Genomic DNA, 23,435 nt, shown 5'->3' with positions numbered 1-23,435 from the left:
GCTGTGCGGGCTTTCTCTAGCTGCAGCGAGAGGGGGCTACTCATGAGATCTTCCCCAGGAAGAAGTGGCTCTTCTACCAGGAAACTAGAACTGTGCAGGCCAACTCTAGAAAAGTAGAGAGGTCTTGTCTAGAACTGTAGGAAAAACTCTGGGTGGTGGACTTAAAAGATATGCCCCAAATATGAAGGGAGACAAGAAGGCAAAGAGGGAAAAATTATGCAAGATCTCTTTATTTCTGGGTTCCCTTGGGTTTGTACCAGGTCTGTACCAAATCAGATTATCTCCAGTGCTTTGCACACTGAAAAATACCTAATCACAGGAAAACTATGGGGCTTCCTGGAGCATCTACCTTTGCTGAAGATTTTGGGAATAAAATACTAAATAAATTCCATATAGAGTTCACGTTTCATGAAGAAAAATGCATCAGGGTGATTTTTAAGGAAAAATGGGAGAGTTTGACAGTTTTAGAATGAGATGGACCACTTTGGGCTGCTTCTTCAGACCACTGGAGACACTATGAACTCCCTTCTACCCTTAGATCTATGCAATGGAAAATGTCTAAGAAATACAGCATGATAGACATTGTCCTTTCATAATACCCTAGCATTTAAACTAAAGTCCTGTTTGAAATTAACCAGCCTTGTTTCAGTTACAAGTAATCAATGGACTGACCATGTGGGCTAAAGATCCCTAAAGGATGGTATATTTCAGGGAGATTAAGTTGGTGTTGCAAAGACGAGCTGCCACCACTTACAGTGGGAAACTTAGAGGTTCTTGATTTTATTTTTAGTAAGGAAGATGGCATTCTTTATACCAACTTTCTTCCTTTTATTGAATTTACCATGAACTGAGTTGGAGGAGGAATCTCTTAGAACCTATCTGTAAAACCATTTGGGCCTGCTGCTTTCTTTATGGGAACATATGTAACAATAGTTTTAACTTCTTCAATTGGTTATAGGACAACTTAAGCTTTCTATTGAATTTATTCATTAATCTAAGTTCTCAAAATTGGCATATTGGTTTATTTATTTATTTATTTATTTTTGGCTGCGTTGGGTCTTCGTTGCTGCGTGCGGGCTTTCTCTAGTTGTGGCAAGCAGGAGCTACTCTTCGTTGCAGTGCACGGTGGCTTCTCTTTTTGTGGAGCACGGGCTCAGTAGTTGTGGCTCACAGGCTTAGCTGCTCTGCAGTGTGTGGGATCTTCCCGGACAGGGCTCGAACCCATGTCCCCTGCATTGGCAGGCAGATTCTTAACCACTGTGCCACCAGGGTAGTCCTGGCATATTGGTCTTAATGGTATTCTCTTCTTGTCTTTTTAGTACTTTATCTGTAATTATGCCTTTCCTGTGGATTGCTAAAAATGGCTCCCAATGAATCATTCCTTCCTGTGCCCAATCCTCTTTGGACATGACTCTGCTACCCTTCCCATAAGATTGAACCTCCTTGAATCTGGGCTGGCCTTGTGACTTTCTTTGACCAATAGAATGAGGTAGAAGTGACATTCTTGGACTTCCAAACCCAGGTCTTAAGAGGTCTTCCACATATGCTGAGAAGGAACTCAGCTGCCATGTACAGAAGTCCAAAATAGTCTGCTGAAGAAAGAGGCCAAATGGAGAACCTGCTGGAGAATAAGACTAACCGTGTAGAAAGAGTGGCCCCAGTTGATGGTCCGTAACAAGGCCCCACACAGGTGGGTGAGACCATCTTGAATCCTCCTGCTCTATTGGGACAAAGAGATGAGAGAATGAGAGGAGAGAGCCCTATCCATCCCCGCCAGCACCTAACCAAGCCATCCCAGCTGTGACTACAGACGTGAAGCAGAGATGAACTGTTCCATTGATATCTGCCAGAATTCCTGACCCATTGAATCAAGATCAAATAATACAGTTGTCATTGTATGCTACAAATTTTAGGATAATTTGTTACGCAGCAATAGATAACTTGTATAGTCCCCTTTGTGTATCCTCATTCATGATGATATCTGTGTCTTGTTTTTTGAATTGGTCTTGCCAGAGTTTTATCTATTTTAATTTTTTCAAAGGATTAAATTTTAACTTGGTTGATTTTCTTACTGTATCTTGCTATTTCACTGCTTTCTTTTCTTTCCTTTATTATTTGTTTCTTTCTATTTTTTTGACATTACTCTGTTGTTATTTTTCTAACTTCTTAAGAGGGACACATAACTTATTAATTCTGAGACTTTCTGCTTTTCTAACATAAGCATTTAAGGCTTGAAATTTCCCTTAAACATCTATTTTGCATTATCTCACAAATTCTGATTTGTATTCTTTTCATTGTCATTTAGTTTTAGGCATTTAAAATTTTCCATCATAAGTTCTTCTTCAGCCAAGAAATATCGAACTGGGATTTTTAATTTATCTTTTTGTTTTCAATGACTAACTTTATTTATTTTTTTTTATTTTTTTATTTAGATTTATTTATTTATTTATTTATTTATTTATGGCTGCATTGGGTCTTCGTTGCTGCGTGTGGGCTTTCTCTAATTGCGGCGAGTGGGGGCTACTGTTCCTTGTGTTGTGTGGGCTTCCCATTGTGGTTGCTGCTCTTGTTGCAGCACGTGGGCTCTAGGGTGAGCAGGCTTCAGTAGTTGTGGCTTGCGGGCTCTAGAGCGCAGGCTCAGTAGTTGTGGTGCATGGGCTTAGTTGCTCTGCAGCATGTGGGATCTTCCCAGACCAGGGCTTGAACCTGTGTCCCCTGCATTGGCAGGCAGATTCTTAACCACTGCACCACCGGGGAAGTCCCTCAATGACTAACTTTATTGTACATCTATGCTTTGAAATTTGTTGAAGCTTTCTTCATGGCTTAATATATGATTATTTGTAACTGTTCCATGTATACTTGAGAAAAATATGTATTCTCTGATTGTTGGATGTTTATTTGGCCTAGTTGTTAATTGTTTTGTTGACATCTTCCATATGTCCTTGCTAAAATTTTGTCTGTTTGGTCTATTAATAATGAGAGAGGTGTATAGAATTGCTCACAATAATGGTGGATTTATCAATTTTTTTCTGTAGCTCTATAAATATTTGCTTCATCTACTGTGAAGCTATTTTGTTAGATGCATACATGTCTCAGACTGCTCTAGCTTGGTGAATTGAATCTTTTATCATTCCACCATGACCTTCTCCACCCCTAACAATGTACCAGCTTTCTTCTGGTTAGTTTTTGCCTGACATAGTATATACCATCCTTTTATTTTTCACTCTTTATATCCATGTTCTTTGGGCATATGTCTTTTAAACAGAATATATCTGGATTTCTAAAATCCCATCTGTCTTCTGACTGGTGAGATTACTTCATTTATACTTACTATAATTATTGATATATTTGTAACTTTTTCTATCATCTTAATTTGTAATTTCAATTTATCTTACCTTTTTTATGTTTTCTACTTTAAAAAATGATATAGTAGACAAGAATTTTATGACATCTTCATATCCCTTGTTTTTCCTTCATTTCCACCTTCCATATCTTGTTATTATCTAGAGTGTTTCATTTTAGGTTAGTTTAAATATATGCTCTCCTTTTCCTTTGCTCGTAGCAGTTTTTAAACAACAACAAATATTACAAAGGTATTTGCTCATCTTAAAATATGTTTGTCTCTCTGTACCTGCTGCTATATAGAAGCAGGTGAAGTTTGTCCCAAGAGAATAGCAGGGATGACACAAAAGCCAAACAATTTCTTTCATATTTTATCCTCCATTGCCTTATGCCCCATGCCATATGTATTATCCCATAAACACCAGTTCAGGACAGCCATATTGCCCCAGAATTTTCTATTTCCTTGGTATTTGGGTGTTTACCAGGTAACTTGGCTGTTTTTTGGTTTTTTTTCTCTCTGTAACTCCTCTGAGATTGATCTTGGGGGAAGGAGCTAGTAACTTTACTTTGTCAGCATCTTGTAGGAAGCTGAACAGGAACTAATTATTTCATTTAATTTTCCTAACATTCCTAAGAGGTAGATAAGGAAATGGAGATTCAGAGAAGTGCAGAAAACTTGCCAATGTGAAGTGGCAATTTTAAATGCCATCCATTTGACCCCAAAGCCTATGCCCTTTCCCTTTCTCAAATCAACAAGGAAACAAGCTATGTTTCCAGCCAGGAAAATGAAAATACCTCAGTTTGAGTCCTGATTCTGCTACTTAGTTAGCTGTGGGATCTTATACAAGTCACTGATCTTCAAAGTCCTTTCCATCTCTAAAGCTGCTAATTCCTCAGTTATACTCTCTGCCTGTGTTTCAGTAATTCCTAATGAAGTTTTAATTCATTGCAGTACGGTTTCTGCCGCCATCCTTCAGCTGAAATAATTCTCACCAAAGCTGCCAATCACACACTTGCTGTTAAACGGATTGAACATGCAATGCTGTGTCCTTCCATATGTTATGCTTTGCTTTATTATTTCTTAACGCACTAAAGTGCTTTAGTTTTAGTTAACTCAAAAAAATCATCTGAGGCTTTGCAGGGGGAACTTTTCCCACAAACAGCTATACACACAGGTTTTATTTACATGTGATGCTGGACAATGTATTAAAAAAGTGAGAAAAGATTGACGATACCACACACAAATTAATGCAAGATGGATCACAGACCTAAACATAAGAGCTAAAACTACCAAGTTTCTAGAAAAAAACGTAGGAGAATAACGTTATGATCTTGTGGTAGGCAAATAGTTCTTAGAGAGGAAACAAAGCACTAAAGATAAAAGGAAAAAAAATTAAATTAGACTTCATCAAACTTAAACCGTCTGCTCACCAGTGATGCTAAGAAAATGCAAAGGCAACCAACAGAGCCAGGTTTTCTACTGTTAGGGTGGGAGGTTACAGATAAGCAAGGGGAGGAGGTTAGAATGATCCATGTGGTAATGGATTAGAGTTGGAGACATCAGCATGAACTCATGATTAGCTTAATGTAGGTACAGATGTTTACATATAGAAATATTTATAGATCTGTATATACATATGTTAGTCTAGTTTCTCACCCTATCAGCTGAGAAACTCCCCAGTAGCAAGGAGCACCTACTTTCCAGATCTTGGTTTCTAGTACCATTCTCCAATAAGAGGAACCAGTGCTCCTTAGAGAAATGGCTCATTCTAGTATTGAGGCAAGGAAAATATAAGATGAACCTGGAGCATCTTGTAGAGCCAGAAAGTAAAGTAATACTAAAACAAATAAACAAAAAGAGACAAACAACAAACAAAACACCCACAAGAATGGGGGACATGTCCAAGTGATGGAGGAACAAATTGAAAGAGCTACCAATGGCTGAAATTAGAACAATGTGAGCAACAAAATAAAGTAGTATTAGCATATAACCCAAAGTAGAAAATAAATATCCACAAGTTCTAATGTAAATGATTGCATAAACAAATAATGGGAGAGAAGAGACAAATTTCCCATGCAGAATAATTACAAGTAGTTTTTATGTTCATATTTTGTGCTCAAGAAGATGGAGTATAACTTCTCAGTCCTTAAGTGTGTTCTGGCCATACTTCCTTCCTTCCAAAGAGTACAGTATGGAAAGGGGGAAAGAGAGTAATTTTACACTGGAGAAATCTGGCAAACACTCCCGCAACCAAAAAATCAAGGTTAACATTAACAGTAATAAATCATGTTGATAAGATATACTCTTGATGTGATATGAGAATGGCACTTCACCTCTACAGTGTTTCTCCCAAAAGCCCATAATCCCAGTCTAATTACAGGAAAACATCAGACAAATTCCTATTGAGAGGCATTCTACAAAATACCTGACTACTACTCCACAAAACTGTCAAGGTTACCAAAAATACAGAAAGGTCTAAGAAACTGTCATAGTCTAAGGAGCCTAAGGCAACATGATGACCAAATATAATGTGGTATCTTGGAACAGAAAAAGATCACTGGGTAAAAATTAAAGAAATCTAAATAAAGTATGGACTTTAGTTAATAATAATGTATCTGTATCAGTTCATTAATTGTAACAAATGTACCATACTAATGTAACAGGGGGAAATGGTTGTGGGGCATATCGGAACTCACTTTACTATCTTTGTAATTTTTCTGTTAATCTAAAGCTATTCTAAAATTAAAGGTTTATTATTTTAAAAAGTCAACCCACAGACCGGGAAAATATACTCAAAATACATATATCTGAAAAAGGACTTGTACCCAGAACACATAGAACTGCTACAACTGAATACTAAAAAGACAAGCAAATTTAAAAAGATAACCCTCAATTTTAAGAACATAGGCAGGACTACCCTGGTGGCGCAGTGGTTAAGAATCTGCCTGCCAATGCAGGGGACACGGGTTTGATCCCTGATCGGGGAAGATCTCACATGCCATGGAGCAACTAAGCCCATGTGCCACAACGACTGACCCTGCGCTCTAGAGCCCATGAGCCACAACTACTGAGCCTGCGTGCCACAACTACTGAAGCCCACGTGCCTAGAGCCCGTGTTCCGCAACAAGAGAAGCCACCACAATGAGAAGCCCCCACACTGCAACAAAGAGTAGCCCCCGCTCACCGCAACCAGAGAAAACTCGTGCGCAGCAACGAAGACCCAAAGGAGTCAAAAATAAATAAATAAATAAATAAATTAAAAAAAAAATAGGCAAAAGACTTGAGCAGGAATTTCACAAAACAAGATATAAAAATAGTTAAGGGACTTCCCTGGTGGTGCAGTGGTTAAGAATCCACCTGCAAATGCAGGGGACATGGGTTCGAGACCTGGTCCACGAAGATCCCACATGCCACAGAACAACTAAGCCTGTGCGCCGCAACTACTGAGCCTGTGCTCTAGAGCCCTCAAACCACAAGTACTGAGCCCACGTGCCACAACTACTGAAGCCTGTGCTCGCCTAGAGCCCGTGCTCTGCAGCAAGAAAAGCCACCACAATAAGAAGTCTGTGCACCACAACGAAGAGTAGCCCCCACTCACCACAAGTAGAGAAAGCCCACGTGCAGCAATGAAGACCCAAAGCAGCCAAAATATATAAACAAATTAATTAATTAAAAAAAATAGTTAATAAGCACATGAAAAGATGCTTATCATCATTAGTCATTGGGGAACTATAAAATTAAAATGAGATAACATTTTACACCACTAGAGGGGTTAAAATTAAAGAGAACTCCAAACGTTGGCAAGCATGTGGAACAACATGAGCTCTTAAACATCACTAGGGAGAATGTAAAATGGTACAACCACTTTGGAAAACTGCTTGGCAATTTTTTATAAAGTTAAGCATACCCAGAATGACCTAGAAATTCCACATCTATATTTCCCCAAGAGAAATAAAACATGCCCACAAACATGCTTGTACAAGAATGTTTATAGCAACTTTATTCATAGCCAAAAGATAGCCAAAGCAATCTTGAAAAAGAAAAACAAAGCTGGAGGTATCACACTCCCTGGCTTGAAACTATACTACAAAGTTACAATAATCAAAATAGTATGGTACTGGCACAAAAAGACACATAGATCACTGGAACAGAATAGAGAGGTCAGAAATAAACCCATGCTTATATGGTCAATTAATCTATGACAAAGGAGGCAAGAATGGGGAATGGGGAACAACAAAGGGGAAAAGATAGTCTCCTCAATAAATGGTGCTGGGAAAATTGGACAACTACATACAAAAGGATAAAATTGGGCCACTTTTTTATTTTTGTATACACCATATACAAAAATAAACTCAGAAAGGATTAAAGACTTCAATGTAAGACCTGAAACTACAAAACTCCTAGAAGAAAACACAGGCAGTATCCTCTTTGACATTGGTCTTAGCAATTTTTTTTTGGATATGTCTCCTCAGGCAAGGGCAACAAAAGCAAACTAAAAAGTTTTTGTACAGTGAAGGAAACCACCAACAAAATGGAAAGGCAACCTATTGAATGGGAGAAGATATTTGCAAAAGATATATCCAAAAAGGGGTTGATATCCAAATATATAAAGAACTCATACAGCTCAATATCAAAAAGACAAACAACCCGATTAAAAAAGAGGACTTGAATAGACATTTTTCCAAAGAAGACATATAGATGGCCAATAGACACATGAAAATGTGCTCAGCATCCCTTATCATCAGGGAAATATTGATACAAATCAAAACCACAATGAGCTACCACCTCACACCTGTCAGAATGGCTATTATCAAAAAGACAAGAAACAACAAGTGTTGGCAAGGATGTAGAGAAAAGGGAACACTTTTGCACTGTTAGTGGAAATGTACATTGGTGCAGGCACTATGGAAAACAGTATGGAGGTTCTGTAAAAAAATAAAAATAGAACTACCATATGATCCAGCGATTCCACTTCTGGGTATTTATCTGTAGAAAATGAAAACATAATTCAAAAAAATATATACCCCTATGTTCATTGCAGCACTATGTACAATAGCCAAAATATGGAAGCAACCTAAATGTCCATCAATGGATGAGTCGGTGGTGTAATAAGATGTAGTATACACAGACACACAGACACACAGACACACACACACAGGAATGTTACTCAACCATTAAAAAAGAATGAAATCTTGCCATTTGTGGCAACATAGATGGAACTGGAGGGTAATATGCTAAATGAAATAAGTCAGACAGAGAAAAACAAATACCATATGATTTCATTTATATATAAAAACCAAAACAAACAAACAAACAAAACAAAACAGAAACAGACTCATAGATACAGAAAACAAACTGTTCGTTGCCCAGGGAGGGAGTGTCAAGGAAAGGACCAAATAGGTGAAGGGGATTAAGAGGTAAAAATTTTCAGCTATAAAACAAATGTCACAGAATATCATAAATAATATTGTAACAACTTTGTATGGTGACCGATGGTAACTGGATTTATTGTGGTGATCATTTCATAATGTATAAAAATATTGAATCACTATGTTGTTCACCTGAAACTAATACTGTATGTTAATTAGAACTCAGTTAAAAAAAAAAATTCCACACCTACATTTCCCCAAGTGAAATAAAACATGACCACAAAAAGATTTGTACAAGAATGTTTATAGCAACTTTATTCATTATAGCTAAAAATTGGAACAACCCAATATCCATCAACAGGAGAATGGATAAGCAAATTATTCAATGGAACACTTTTCATCAATAAAAACAACGGCTGATTCATGTAACAGTAGGGATGGATCTCGAAAACATTACAGTGGGAGAAAGAAGGCAGACAAGAAAGAGTACCTACCACTCCTATTTTTAAGGTGATAGAAATCAGAAGAGTGATTGTCTAAGCTGTGGGAGATTTGGAAGGGGGCTTGAGAGAACCGGGTGATGGAAATGCTCTATATCCTGATTGGGTGGTGGTTACACAGCTGTTTACACTTAGCAAAACTCATCAAATCATATACTAAAAATACTATGCTTTTCACTGTATTTGATAATTTTACCTCTATTTAAAAAGAAAAAAAAAAAAGGACGAGAAAAAAAGAAAGACTGGTAACGCTGAAATGTAACAGTAAAAGATGTAAGGAGAAATTTCATGTGGTAATAAGCCCTTTCTTTAAAACGTTAAGTGAAGAAAATATTCCAATAAGCTCTGCTGGATTTATGTAATTAAATAAGGACATTAAAAAGCCCTGCAGACTCTGAGTCCCCTCTTCTCCATCCGAGTTCCTCTGTCTTTTCTCGAATACCCGCGAGGCCCCGGGAACTCCAGGGCGGTTTCAGGCGTAGCCCGCTATCAACCGCCGGCCACTGTAGCTCCTCGCCAGCCACAGCGCTCCCAGCGCTCCGCCCCTCATCAATATCGCATCGCAGACCCGCCCATTGATTCCGCTCACAGCCACCCTTTGAACAGGGTTCACCTTTCAATCAATTCAAATATGGCAAGGAGCGAACCAATCGCAAGCCTCGTAGAAGGGAAGAGGCGGGTACCTTTACCGGAAGTGTTGCTTAAAATACCTCCAATCAGAAGTTCGGTGAGGGAAGTTTGAATTTTGCCGAGTCTCGTAGGCGTTCCTTCTTCGGAGGCGGCGGTGGTCTTCCAGGCCCAGAGGGTTCCTTTACTTTTAGTTTGGTTGAGGTTTCACGCTAGAAGCTGCCTCAGGTATGTGGATGCTGGGGAGCTGGGGGAGGGCGCTGGTCCGCTTCCTTCTAGAAGGTCTAGAGGGGTCTGAGGACCGGCGGCTGCGAGCTGTACGCCGCTCAGGGGAGGCTCCTCTTAGGACCGTGTTACCTGTCCTTCCCGAAGCTGATGACGCAGTCCTTCGGAAGAGTAAATATTTGTTGCCATGATCTGTGTAGCAGCATCATTTCACCACCGGGGCGTTATTGGCTTTTGGCCCCAACATTATTCCAGTGGCTCTTTCCAGGTTCTATGACAACTAAAAACGCCTGGGTTGACAACCTTGGCAAGCAAAACTAAGGCATTCTAGACTTTCAAGCTGGAAGAAACTCCAGTCAGCCAAAGAAGAGAACTTAGATGTGTGTGAAGAGCCAGGCTGCCTGGCTTGGGATTCCAGCTCCACTACCTTTTAGCTGTGCAAATGTGGGCAGTTAATTTACCTCATCTGTATAACGGCAGTTATACTAAATACCTTTTAGGGTTTAGGTGATAATTAAATATGCCTTCGGTGTTCGTTCTCTCTCTCTCTTTGCCGTGTATAGTTCTATGCTGTATTTTTAAATATCTAATACGTAATTTTAGTTTTTCTTTAATATTTGCGAGAAGTGGCAAATCAAATAGTAGAGGAGAGTTCTTGATAAAAAAAGCACAGTCCTTTGTCACTTCCCCTGGGCCCTTAAAGGAGAATGTTATTAGCATCCAGGTCAGATGAATTCTCATTTTTTTTTTTAAACTTTGTTCTCATAGAATTTTTTTTAAATTAATTAATTAATTTATTTTTGGCTGTGTTGGGTCTTCGTTTCTATGCGAGGGCTTTCTCTAGTTGCGGCGAGCGGGGGCCACTCTTCATCGCGGTGGGCGGGCCTCTCACTGTCGCGGCCTCTCCCGTAGCGGAGCAGGGGCTCCAGACGCGCAGGCTCAGTAGCTGTGGCGCACGGGCTTCGTTGCTCCGCGGCATGTGGGATCCTCCCAGACCAGGGCTCTAACCCGTGTCCCCTGCACTGGCAGGCAGACTCTCAACCACTGCGCCACCAGGGAAGCTCCCCAATTCTCATGTTTTTATACTCTGTTGATTGCTTAAAATCATACAACATTTTAATTTGTTGCATTTCTTGTGCAGTTTTTTTATCTGCATTTTTCTAGTGGACTGTCTTCTTGTGGTTGAAGGTATAGTGTGCTTATATCTTTTTTTTTTAAATAGATCTTTATTGGAGTATAATTGCTTAACAATACTGTGTTAGTTTCTGTTGCACAGCAAAGCGAATCAGCCATATGCATACATATATCCCCATATCCCCTCCCTCTTGAGCCTCCCTCCCACCCTCCCTATCCCACCCCTCTAGGTGGACACAAAGCACCGAGCTGATCTCCCTGTGCTATGCTGCTGCTTTCCACTAGCTATCTATTTTGCATTCGGTAGTGTATATATGTCGATGCTACTCTCACTTCGCCCCAGCTTCCCCCTCCCACCCCATGTCCTCAAGTCCATTCTCTATGTCTACCTCTTTATTCCTGCCCTAACTTCCTAATGGCAGACCTCCGTCCTTTTTTTTTTCCCCCCCTTTTAAGCTGGCAAGACTTTTCCCTGGAGAATCAGTCCTCTTTCTCCAGTTTGGCTTGGTTGTTCTCCATACCAGCTGAATAGGAGATGCCTTTAGACTTTCCACTTTCCTTTATTCTTTTCCTCAGTTGGATCCACGGTTTCTTGGAACTCATGACATTGTCTTTCTTGTTCTCCCAAGGATCTTTCTAAGAGAAGAGTATATGCCAAGTACACTGTACGATTTCTTACATGGCCGAAAAGAATTTTATTCTGCCCTCACCAGGGCAAACTGATATGATTATCCTTTTGCATCACCATGGTACTTCTGAAAACCCTTCTTTTTCTCAGTCTCGTATATCTAACTGCCTATTTATCATTCCTACCTTCCTAATAGGCAGCTTGTGTGTTTTGTTTGTTTTGTTTTTTGGCTTGAGAAAAAGTGCCAGCCTGCCTGCATTCATCATCAGAGGAAAGTTAAGGAAACTAGTCTGTATACTATATCCCTATTTTCACCTTTACTTCCTATTCTATTTTGCAGTGTTCTCTATGGTAAGCCTAGACCCTCTTATTTATGTTCTGGACTTTAGCTTCCTGGGCTTCACTTCATCTGTCAAGCAAGTTCCTGTTCAGAACCCCAAAATAGGTTGTAGTGTTTTATCTTTTGATAACCTCCTTCCCACTCTTCAGTCACATATTTATTCTATTTTGTATTTTTTTTTGTCACGTAAATTAACCCATTTATTATAGGCTAGCAATGTTTCAAATGGTGGCCTGCTACTGGTCCTTCAGTTCCTTCAGTCTTCTGGTGACTTTACTGTGACGGCAGAAGTGGTGTTGTAGGTCCAGGCACCGTCAGCCACCGTTTTCATGTAGGAAATGCCAAATGCCCACAGCTTGTCTCTTCATCTTGGTTTTGTCACAGGAGCAAGTGTGCTAGGCGTGCTGGCTGATTTCAATTTTCTTCACCATTTTCCTGAGGGAGGCACCATAATGGGTTCCGTATCTACCCACGATTCTGACCTTCTTGGTGCGTTTAGCCATGGTGCCACAACCTAGGTCTGAGCCCAGAGAGCTGTATTTTAATATTTTTATTTCAGAAGACTCTGGGGTAGGAGGTGAACTGGAATCCTAACTTTTTAAATAATCAAATGAAATTTCATGTAAGTTGGTCTTTCTCTCTTTTTCCTGATAGGATGGCTTCATCACATTTTGCCAATCGACACAGAAAGGAATTAAGTACCGACATGATTAGAACTAAAATTGCTCATAGGAAATCACTGTCTCAGAAAGAAAACAGACATAAGGAATATGAACGAAATAGACACTTTGGTTTGAAAGATGTCAACGTTCCAACCTTGGAAGGTAGATTTCTTCTTGAATTAGATGAGACATCTCATGAGCTTGTTCCAGAAAAGGCCAATGTCAAGACAAGTAAGTAAAAGTCTATTGTAATTTCAAGTGTTTGAAGAGTGAATAAAAGTTGGTTTAATACCTGAGGTTAAAAAAAACCCTGACCGGAATAATGGAGTTTTGAAATGCCATTGTAAATAACTTGGTGTTTTCTACAACTAAATACTGTCTATTTCAAGTAAAGGCTGTGTTGGGAATTCCCTGATGGTCCAGTAGTTAGGACTCCACACTTCCACTGCCAGGGGCCCAGGTTTGATCCCTGGTCGGGGAACTAAGGTCCTGCAGGCTGCCTGGCATGCCCCCCTCCCGCCCCCCCAAGAAAAAAGCACTCAAGTAAAGGCTGTGAACGTCCTAGCTAGGCTAAAGCCATTCACCTATGGAGTATTATAACACTTTTTACCTATATGGCCTTACAGGAATCCTAAAGTTCTTACTTCTGGAGCTTGGATAAGATAAATATTGACAAGATAAATTGATAAGGGACATAAAAATAGAATTGATTGAAGTATCCATGAAGTAAGGATACTTTGCCAATGGGAACACTTCTTTTTTTTTTTTTTAATTTTATTTATTTATTTATTTTTGGCTGTGTTGGGTCTTCGTTTCTGTGCGAGGGCCCTCTCTAGTTGCGGTGAGCGGGGGCCACTCTTCATCGCGGTGCGCGGGCCTCTCACTATCGCGGTCTCTCTTGTTGCGGAGCACAGGCTCCAGACGCGCAGGCTCAGTAATTGTGGCTCACGGGCCCAGTTGCTCCGCGGCATGTGGGATCCTCCCAGACCAGGGCTCGAACCCGTGTCCCCTGCACTGGCAGGCAGACTCTCAACCGCTGCGCCACCAGGGAAGCCCGGGAACACTTCTTAGAGGGAAGAGCGAAGGATTCATCCCTGTAGTTTGCCCAAAAGGATTTGGGGTAATTAGTAGGGAAAGAACCAACCAGAAAGGAGAATGATCTCAGCAAGAGATAAAAATAATAAAAATGAATGTCTAGAAGGCAAGGGATGCTATAGAAAGAAGGAAGAGAACTGGGAAATGACGTGCATTTAATCAGAAGGACTTATTGGACTCCTATTTAGTTGCGTTTATATAGCAGGCACTAGGAGCTAGATTGCAGTGAAATAAAGCAAGGATAAATTGTGAAGAAATGGCAGAAAGATGAAGTCTTAGAAGTTTTATAGAGAAAGAAATGAGATGTCAAGTTGTTTTACATGTTCACTACTTCAGTTTTATCATTTTTCCAGAACCAGTGTAATGTGTGACGCGTACAAGACACTCAACATATTCAGCTTAATTGCTTCTGTAAAAGGGAGGTTGGGCTAAACTATTTCTTCCAGATTTGTCATTTTGTGATTCTAAAGAAAAGTGAGAGAAAGGAATTGGATTAAAGTGTCGTAGGGTACTTTTTGTTTTTGAGATGAAGTGATCAGTTTTGTTTGAAGGTCAAAGGAAGTGGGTGGTGGTTGAGGGGGATAGAGTAAGAATAACATCTCTTAGGAGTTCAGAGAAAATGAACACTGGGTCGTAGGATTATATAGGATGGCCTTTGAAGGAAGAACTAGACATTTTCTGTCTGAGAAGAGATGACATTACCTTCTGAGTTGTCTCCTTGCCTCTACTCGTACCCTCTCAAATGCTTCTTTCCTCGACCAAAATCTTTCAAACAAAATTTAACCTTCTCAGTATGCTATTAGAATATCTTTTATTCCTCATTTGCGAAGGCCTGGAGGTGGGAGTGGGTCTGGTGTGTTCCAGAGAAAGCAAGTAGGTAAGCATGGCTAGAGAAGGCAAATAGGTTAGCTCCCATAGAGCCCTGAGGGCCATCATTATAAGGACACTGGCTTTTTTTTGGCTGCGCCGGGTCTTAGTCGCGGCACACGGTTTATTTAGTTGCGGCATGCGGGCTTCTTAGTTGCGGCACATGGGCTTCTCTAGTTGTGGTGCACAGGCTGAGTTGCGGTATGTGGGATCTTAGTTCCACGACCAGGGATTGAACCCGGGCCCCCTGCATTGGGAGTCTTAACCACTGGACCACCGGAGAAGTCCCTGTTTTGATTATTGTAAAGGATCTGCTTCTAAGGTGACTCATTCACATTACCAGCAAGATGATGCTGGCTTTTGGCAGGAGGCCTTAGTTCTTTGTCATGTGGACATCTCCATGGGGCCGCTTGAGTCTCCTTAAGGTTCCACGTGGCCACTGGCTTCCCCTTAGAGCAAGTGATACAAGAGAGAGCAGGGCAAAAGCTGCGATGTCTTTAATGACCTAGTTGTGGGAGTCATCTGTATCATTTCCACAGTACTTCCTGGTTACACAGGTCAGCCCTATTCAGTATGGGAGGGGATGACACAAGGCATGTCTACCAGGAGGTGAGAATCGCTGGAGGTCAGCTTGGAGACTATCATAGAAGCTAATTAATTTAAAAGTGAAGTAATACATGCCTAGTACATAGTAAAACAGTTATATATTTGAACAAATGAAGGTGAAAGAAATAGGAATTTTAAAATAGGGGTGGAAATAACTTGAAGTGCTAAGGAATTAACAAGAAGTTTACTTAAAAGCATTTCTTAGCAACAGTTGAAGTTAGAAGTTAAGATGTTTGCCTTTTACTATTTTTTTTATTTTATTTATTTATTTTTTTGGCTGTCTTGGGTCTTCGTTTCTGTGTGAGGGCTTTCTCTAGTTGTGGACAGCGGGGGCTACTCTTCATCGCGTTGCGCGGGCCTCTCACTATCGCGGCCTCTCTTGTTGCGGAGCACAGGCTCCAGACGCGCAGGCTCAGTAGTTGTGGCTCACGGGCCTAGTTGCTCCGTGGCATGTGGGATCTTCCCAGACCAGGGCTCGAACCCGCGTCCCCTGCATTAGCAGGCAGATTCTCAACCACTGCGCCACCAGGGAAGCCCAAGATGTTTTGCCTTTTTATCTGAAATGTTTTATATATTGTTTTTTCTTTTTTTCTTTTTCCTACTTAGAGTCAGTGAAAACTATTCTAGGTGATCAACGAAAACAAATGCTCCAAAAATACAAAGAAGAAAGCAGCTTCAAAAATTGAAAGAGCAGAGAGAGAAAGCTAAACGAGGAGTATTTAAAGTGGGTCTTTATAGACCTGATATTCCTTGTTTTCTTTTCTCAAACCAGAGTACTATGAAAGCTGAGCCAAAAAAGGTAAGTTTAGTATCCTAACTTGATATAGAGGAATAATTCCTTTTAACTGGAATTTTCTTTAGGAGATTAGATGACTAAAATAACCATTTCCCCTGAGTCCCTTTATTCATTTAATTAGTTGGTAGGAGGTGGGAATGACATAATAGTAACTCAGAAGATGAAACAGGGTCTCTTGATGTAGCTATATTTAGGTTGAGATTGGATAAAACTAGGAAAGCTGGTAGAGCCAGGCTGAACAGTGAATGCTATACCAAAGTATTTGGCATTTATCCTCTAGGATATGGAGAGTCAAGGGAGGTTTATAAACGAGGTTGTACCATTATCAAAGTAATACTCAGGGAAGATTAGCCTGGACTTGAGGATTATAGTCTAGAAAGGGAAGCATTTATAGATAGGAAGACCAGTTGTGAGTCTATATTGTGAATATTCTCTATAGAATAGGTGAGATGAGATAAGTGGACTGAGCCATTGGTTTAAAAAGAAGAAATAGGTTTAAGACATCATTTTTCTGGAGATATAATTGACATATTAGTTTCAGGTGTACAACATAATGATTCATTATTTGTATACATTACAAGATGATCACCACAATTAGTCTAGTTACCATCCATCACCACACATAGTTACAAAACTTTTTTTCTTGTGATGAGAACATTTCAGATATACTCTCTTAGCAACTTTCAAATATACAATACAGTATTATTAACTGTAGTCACCATACTGTATATTACATTCCCAGGACTTACTTATTTTAAACCTGGAAGTTTGTACTTTTTGACCACCTTCACCCATTTCACCTACCCTGCACCTCACTCAAGTGATGGACACTTGAGTTGTTTATAAGTCTTGGCTATTGTAAATAATGCTGCAATGTACATGGGGATACATATATCTTTTTGAGTTAGTGTTTTCATTTCCTTTGGATAAATACTCAGAATTGGAAATGCTGGATCATATGGTAGTTCTAAATTTAATTGTTTGAGGATCTTCCATACTGTTTTCCATAGTGCCTGCACCAATCTACATTCCTACCAACAGTGCTCAGGGGTTCCCTTTTCTCCATATCCCCACCAACACTTATTATTTCTTGTCTTTTTGATAATAGCCATTCTAACAGGTGTCATGTAAGACATCTTAAGAGATAAATTTGATAGCACTGGTGACCAAGTAGATGGTGAGGGGTGGAGGAAGTTGAAGAGTTAGAGATAAGATGATGATTCTGAAGATAATAGTTTGATCAATAATACAAATTTTACTGTGGCTAAAAGAGATGAGGAAGGCAAGAAAAGCTTAAGTGGGTGAATATTAATACCCTTTTTAAAAAAAATCCTATTTGGACCATCTAGACATCAGGCAGTTGGGAATAAAAATTAGGAAATCAGGATGAGGATCCATGCTAAGATGTGGATTTTGGATACGATATTGGGAGTATGAATGGACACTTAAGCTGTAGGACTAAATGAGACCATTCCAATTAGGATATATAAAATTATGAAAGAGTGAGGTCTAGAGAACACCTTCAGGTGGGCAGTGATAGGCTGAAAAGGACTGGTCAGAGTGGCAGCAGAGCTAAAATGGAGGATAGAAGCTAAAGGAGGGGTGATCTAAAGAGAATGGTTAGTGAATCAGGAAGGATGAAGTTTGAACAGATCAGTTGGATTTGTAAACTTACTAGTCACTGGTGATTTGCTATTTATTTATTTTATTATTATTTATTTATTTATTTTTGGCTGTGTTGGGTCTTCGTTGCTGTGCGCGGGCTTTCTCTAGTTGCAGCGAGCCGGGGCTACTCTTCGTTGTGGTGCACAGGCTTCTCACTGAGGTGGCTTCTCTTGTTGCGGAGCACGGGCTCTAGGCGCACGAGCTTCAGTAGTTGTGGCACGCAGGCTCAGTTGTTGTGGCTCGCGGGCCCTAGAGCGCAGGCTTAGTAGTTGTGGCACACAGGCTTAGTTGCTCCGCGGCATGTGGGATCTTCCTGGACCAGGGCTTGAACCCGTGTCCCCTGCATTGGCAGGCGGATTCTTTTTTTTTTTTTTTTTAAAGATTGATTGATTGATTGATTGATTGCTATGTTGGGTCTTCGTTTCTGTGCTAGGGCTTTCTCTAGCTGCGGCAAGTGGGGGCCACTCTTCATCGCGGTGCGCGGGCTTCTCACTATCGCGGCCTCTCTTGTTGCGGAGCACAGGCTCCAGACGCGCAGGCTCAGCAGTTGTGGTTCACGGGCCCAGTTGCTCCACGGCATGTGGGATCCTCCCAGACCAGGGCTCGAACCCGTGTCCCCTGCATTAGCAGGCAGATTCTCAACCACTGCGCCACCAGGGAAGCCCCCGGCAGGCGGATTCTTAACCACTGCGCCACCAGGGAAGTCCCTGATTTGCTATTTAAAGATATGTATAAAAGATCTCATTGACTGTATACTCATTCCTGATTTAAATAAGAATTGAATAATATAAAGGCCCAAGATATTGCTTGTTTTTCTAGGCTTCATGAATCTCAATGATTCATTTGACAGATCTTTGATTTATTTACTCTGTATGATCTTAGGACACTGTAGAAGAGACCATAATTAATAAACTGTAGTTCAAGGTGGAAAGATACAGATAAATATGTTCTGTATATTAGAGGAAGGATAGATCGTTTATATTTGGAGGAACATCAAAGAAGACCTCTTGGAAGGGATTAGATTTAAGCTGTCTTTTTAGGAATATGTAGATACCAATCATTGGTCTACACTGTAAACAACTATTTTAAAATATCTTAAAAATATATGTAGGAGGAACAAAAGACACATCGTTATGGGTTTTTTTTTTATTTGTTTAATTTTGGCTGCGTTGGGTCTTCGTTGCTGCATGTGGGCTTCTCTAGTTGTGGCACACGGGCGTAGTTGCGCCGTGGCGTGTGGGATCTTAGTTCCCCGACCATGGATCAAATCCATGTCCCCTGCATTGGAAGGTGGATTCTTAACCACTGGACCACTGGGGAAGTCCCTGATTATGTTTCTTAAGAAATTTTACAGAGTTGATAAATACCTTATAATTTTTTAATTGGTCTTTCTCATGGTAAATTTTTTTCACATTTTGTGATTAGGTCTCCATTTTCTTACTGACAATGGACAGGTGTATAATCATGAGATTTGAAGGCAAATTGTCAAAACTAGGGAAGTAAGCTGTACAGTATCTTTTCATAAACAGAAAACAAAAGATCCTAATACTCTAGTTTGTCCATCTACCCCCTTTCAAATATGTCTAGCTAATCATATTAATGAGGATCCTAATACTTGGAAAATATGCTTTGAAATTTCTTCTCTCTCCTCATTGAGAAATATGGGTAAGTTTTGAAGTTTTAACTTAAACATAATTTAAATCAAACCAGAACCAGAAAAAACAATAATTTAGGAAATTCTCTGGCAGTCCAGGGTTAGGACTTAGTGCTTTCACTGCCAGAGGCCCGAGTTCAATCCCTGGTTGGGGAACTAAGATCCCGCAAGCTGCACGGCACGGCCAAAAAAATTAAAATTTAAATTAAAAAAGAAAAAAAAAAAACAATTAATTTAAGTTAGCAAGTATCTTTTTGCCATAAATGATTAAGGATAAAATTTAACTTTAAAGTGGGAACTTTATTTCATAATGAGACATGGAAGTAAATTTTGCCAGTTTATTTATTTATTTTTTTAACTTTATCTTCTTTTGACTGTTTTAAGGCTGTTCCATCTTCTGTACGGATTACAAGGTCAAAGGCCAAAGACCAAATGGAGCTGACAAAGGTATAGTTGATAGTTAGTAGGTCATTGTTACTAAAATGACAAATTGTACTTTTTTTCCTCAGAGTAAGTAAATTTATTTTTAATCTAATACCATCTTCAAGCATAGTGATTATTTTACTAGAGTCAATAGTACTACCAAAATCACTGTTTTGGTATGGTGACAGAGCAGATTTGGCTAGATGCTAAGGAAATAGTCACTTAAAATATTCTTTGCCCAGACATCCCTTATGAGATCTATACTAAACTCTGTGCCACACTCTTTTTATGTTTGTTTGTTTACCGGGCTTCTATTATGCATCCCATGTCACCATGAAGTGCAGATAGGAATATAAAGCATACAGGGTGAGTGTTATAAACTTATGGGCCTTCAAAACACGGTTATGGATAAACTTATTAGGAGGATTACTAAAATAAAGTCAAGTGGGCCAAGAGGGAAATAGTATGCCTCTTTGTCAGGTGAGGAAGCTAAGTTTCATGTATTCAATGAATTTGAGTCACTACCATGTTCCTCTAGGCTCTAGAATATAACAGTGAGCAAAACAAACAAAATTCCCTGTTTTCAAGGAGCTTACATGAGAGATAGTACTAAAAAAAGAACTATATAGTGTGTCAGATGGTCAAAAGTATTAAGTATTTTGGGGGAGATTAAAAAAAAAATAAGAAGAAGGGAGGTGGGGAGTTTTGAAGTAGGTGTAGGGTGGAATTTTGATCAGGCCTCACTGAGATGATGGCATTTTATTTTATTTTATTTTTTATAAATTTATTTATTTATTTATTTTTGACTGCGTTGGGTCTTCATTGCTGTGTGCGGGCTTTTCTCTAGTTGCGGCAAGCAGGGGCTACTCTTTGTTGCAGTGCGCAGGCTTCTTATTGTGGTGGCTTCTCTTGTTGCAGAGCACGGGCTCTAGGCATGTGGGCTTCAGTAGTTGCAGTGCGTGGGCTCAGTAGTTGTGGTGCACGGGCTTAGTTGCTCCGTGGCATGTGGGATCTTCCCAGACCAAGGCTCAAACCCGTGTCCCCTGCATTGGCAGGCAGATTCTTAACCACTGCGCCACCAGGGAAGTCCCCAGATGGTGGCATTTTAAATGAAGTATTTAAGGAAGTAGAAGAGTGAACTGTGGGAAAGAGCTTTCTTCCAGGAGAAGAATTTTCTAGACAAAATTCAAAGGTCTTGAATTGAAAACATGCCTGGTATGTTTAAGGAGTCTCAGAAGATTATAGTTAGTTATTTTTTAATAGCTTAGGTTATTAGCATTTTCTAAATTCTAGGATTCTGAAAAAGCTTGTAAGGAAATGTATATAATGGAAAAATTGTTTCTTCATCTCATTTTATCTGGGGTAGTGGGTTTTTTGCTGAGTCATTTACAATATCAGGGTTCAGATGAGGGGTCAATTTACACATTAAAATGTGGTGGTTTGATTCATTATGCAATTAAATCACATAGTACCTAATCTTTTGAATAGATGATAATGGGAGTGATGTTTCGAACAATCCGACCTGGTCAAAGACAAGCTTCTGAAAGAAAGTGTTGGACAAAGAGAAAAAAGGTAAGTCCTGATGTTGCCACAACAATAATTTCAAATTACCACAAACATTTGATTTTATTATTTGTTCCCACAGCTATACAACCTGTAATGCCGCCAGTGAGAATGACTCGATCGGCTACTCAAGCAGCAAAGCAGATTGCCAGAACAGTCCCGCCTACTACAGCAAGAAAGCCAGTGACAAGGGCTACTAATGGTAAGAACATTTCTTGATCAGTGACTGAGCTAGCATGTTTTGGTACTTGAGGTTCTTTGTGTTCAATTTTTTAAAATTAATTAATTAATTAATTAATATTTGGCTGCATTGGGTCTTCGTTGCTGCGCGTGGGCTTTCTCTAGTTGTGGCCAGCAGGGGCTACTCTTCTCTGTGGTGCACGGGCTTCTCATTGCATTGGCTTCTCTTGTTGTGGAGCATGGGCTCTAGGCGCACGGGCTTCAGTAGTTGTGACACGCAGGCTCAGTAGTTGTGGCTCTTGGGCTCTAGAGCACAGGCTCAGTAGTTGTGGCGCATGGGCTTAGTTGCTCCGTGGCATGTGGGATCTTCCCGGATCAGGGGTCAAACCTGTGTCCCCTGCATTGGCAGGTGGATTCTTAACTACTGCACCCCCAGGCAAGCCCCTGTGTTCAATTTTTAAAATCATCATGTACTTCTTTGGGTAGGAGAGGAGGAAATGGAGATTCTAATTCCCGAAGATAGGTTTTGTGCCCCGATATCCCGTTAGCACACAGTGGGTGCTCAAATGTTGAAGTACTGAATTGGTGTAAGCAGTGCTTCAAAGTGAAAAATTAATGGCCCCAATAAGTTACAGTCCATCCATTTGCTGGAATACAATGTAACCATTTAAGAACAATGTATGAAAGAACACTCAATGACATGGTTAATCATATTAAGTGGGCAAAGAAAATCAAACTCTGAAGAGTATGATTGAAATTCTAAAATATGTATATGAATGTGAACATAGGAAAAAACTGGGAAAACGTACTCTGAAGTGTCAATAGTGATTACCACTGAGTAGTGTAAGCTTGAGTAAAATTTTTGATTGTTGTTGTTTTTGTGCTTTTTAAAATTTTTTCTAATTTTCTATAATAAATACATATTTGATATTCAGAGGCAAAAGGTAAAATACCTTAACACTTTTGTTTTGTTTTGAAAACAGATGGCCTAAACTTGGCAGGAAATTTCATCTATTTTTTTTCCTATTTTATAATGTGACTTTTAATCATAAAATTCTTTAAGGCATACATTCCTATTGCCTTTTTTCCTTTCCCAAATTACCTAGTACTTTTAATGCAGCATTTTTTTTTCTATATTTAAAATACTGACTTTATTTATGAAATAAGCATTCTGGTCCTGACTTTATTTTACATAGTAAGTGAATTGAAAATCTTACATTCTCTACTATAACAAAACAAAACAAAACCAAACCTCAATATCAACTACTTTAGAGAGAGAGAGAGAAATAAAGAGAGTAAGAGAGAGAGGGACTGTGTGTGTGTGTGTGTGTGGTGTGTGTAAGAAAGCACCTAATGACTTTTTCCCTTTGGATTATTTTTCCCAAGGACAGAGGATGGTAAGCAGGTGGAGAGGGAGAGAGGGAGAGAGAGAGACAGGGAGATGAGAGAAAGATTAAACTCAGCAGAATATCACGCCCATCTTTTTTGTTTGTTTGTTTTTTAGGATTAGCATGTTTCACATTGAGTGTATTTTAAGAACTTCAAATAGATAAGCAGCAAGGATCTATTGTACAGCACAGGGAAATATAGCCATTCTTTTGTAATAAATTTTTTTTTTTTAGTTATTTCTGAGATATACATTTTAAAGTAATAACTAGAATTATGACTTATAACATTATAGCAGAACATGTAAGATTTTTAGAAATTTCATGTAATGTCTGAAACATTTATATTAACATATTTCCATACAAATAACCC

The 23,435-nt window shown here is 39.6% G+C and overlaps 1 protein-coding gene and 1 pseudogene across 1 annotated transcript in view; one reads left to right on the top strand and one right to left on the bottom strand.

Annotated features, from left to right (window-relative positions):
• Positions 1–9,937: 9,937 nt before the first annotated feature.
• Positions 9,938–23,435, top strand: part of DLGAP5 (DLG associated protein 5) — a 42,980-nt gene continuing 29,482 nt past the window's right edge. The window contains 8 exon segments of the mRNA XM_036840271.1: positions 9,938–10,067; positions 12,821–13,059; positions 16,003–16,059; positions 16,062–16,195; positions 19,896–19,958; positions 21,423–21,474; positions 21,477–21,506; positions 21,580–21,699. Of these exon segments, the coding sequence (XP_036696166.1) occupies positions 12,822–13,059; positions 16,003–16,059; positions 16,062–16,195; positions 19,896–19,958; positions 21,423–21,474; positions 21,477–21,506; positions 21,580–21,699 (694 nt within the window). The 5' untranslated portion in view covers positions 9,938–10,067; position 12,821.
• On the bottom strand, positions 12,355–12,669 carry LOC118888813 (annotated as a pseudogene).

Source organism: Balaenoptera musculus, chromosome 2 (genome assembly GCF_009873245.2).
Source record: "Balaenoptera musculus isolate JJ_BM4_2016_0621 chromosome 2, mBalMus1.pri.v3, whole genome shotgun sequence".
Lineage (NCBI taxonomy): Eukaryota > Metazoa > Chordata > Mammalia > Artiodactyla > Balaenopteridae > Balaenoptera > Balaenoptera musculus.
Note: the sequence above shows the minus strand (reverse complement) of the source record. Positions and strands in the feature narration are given on the sequence as shown.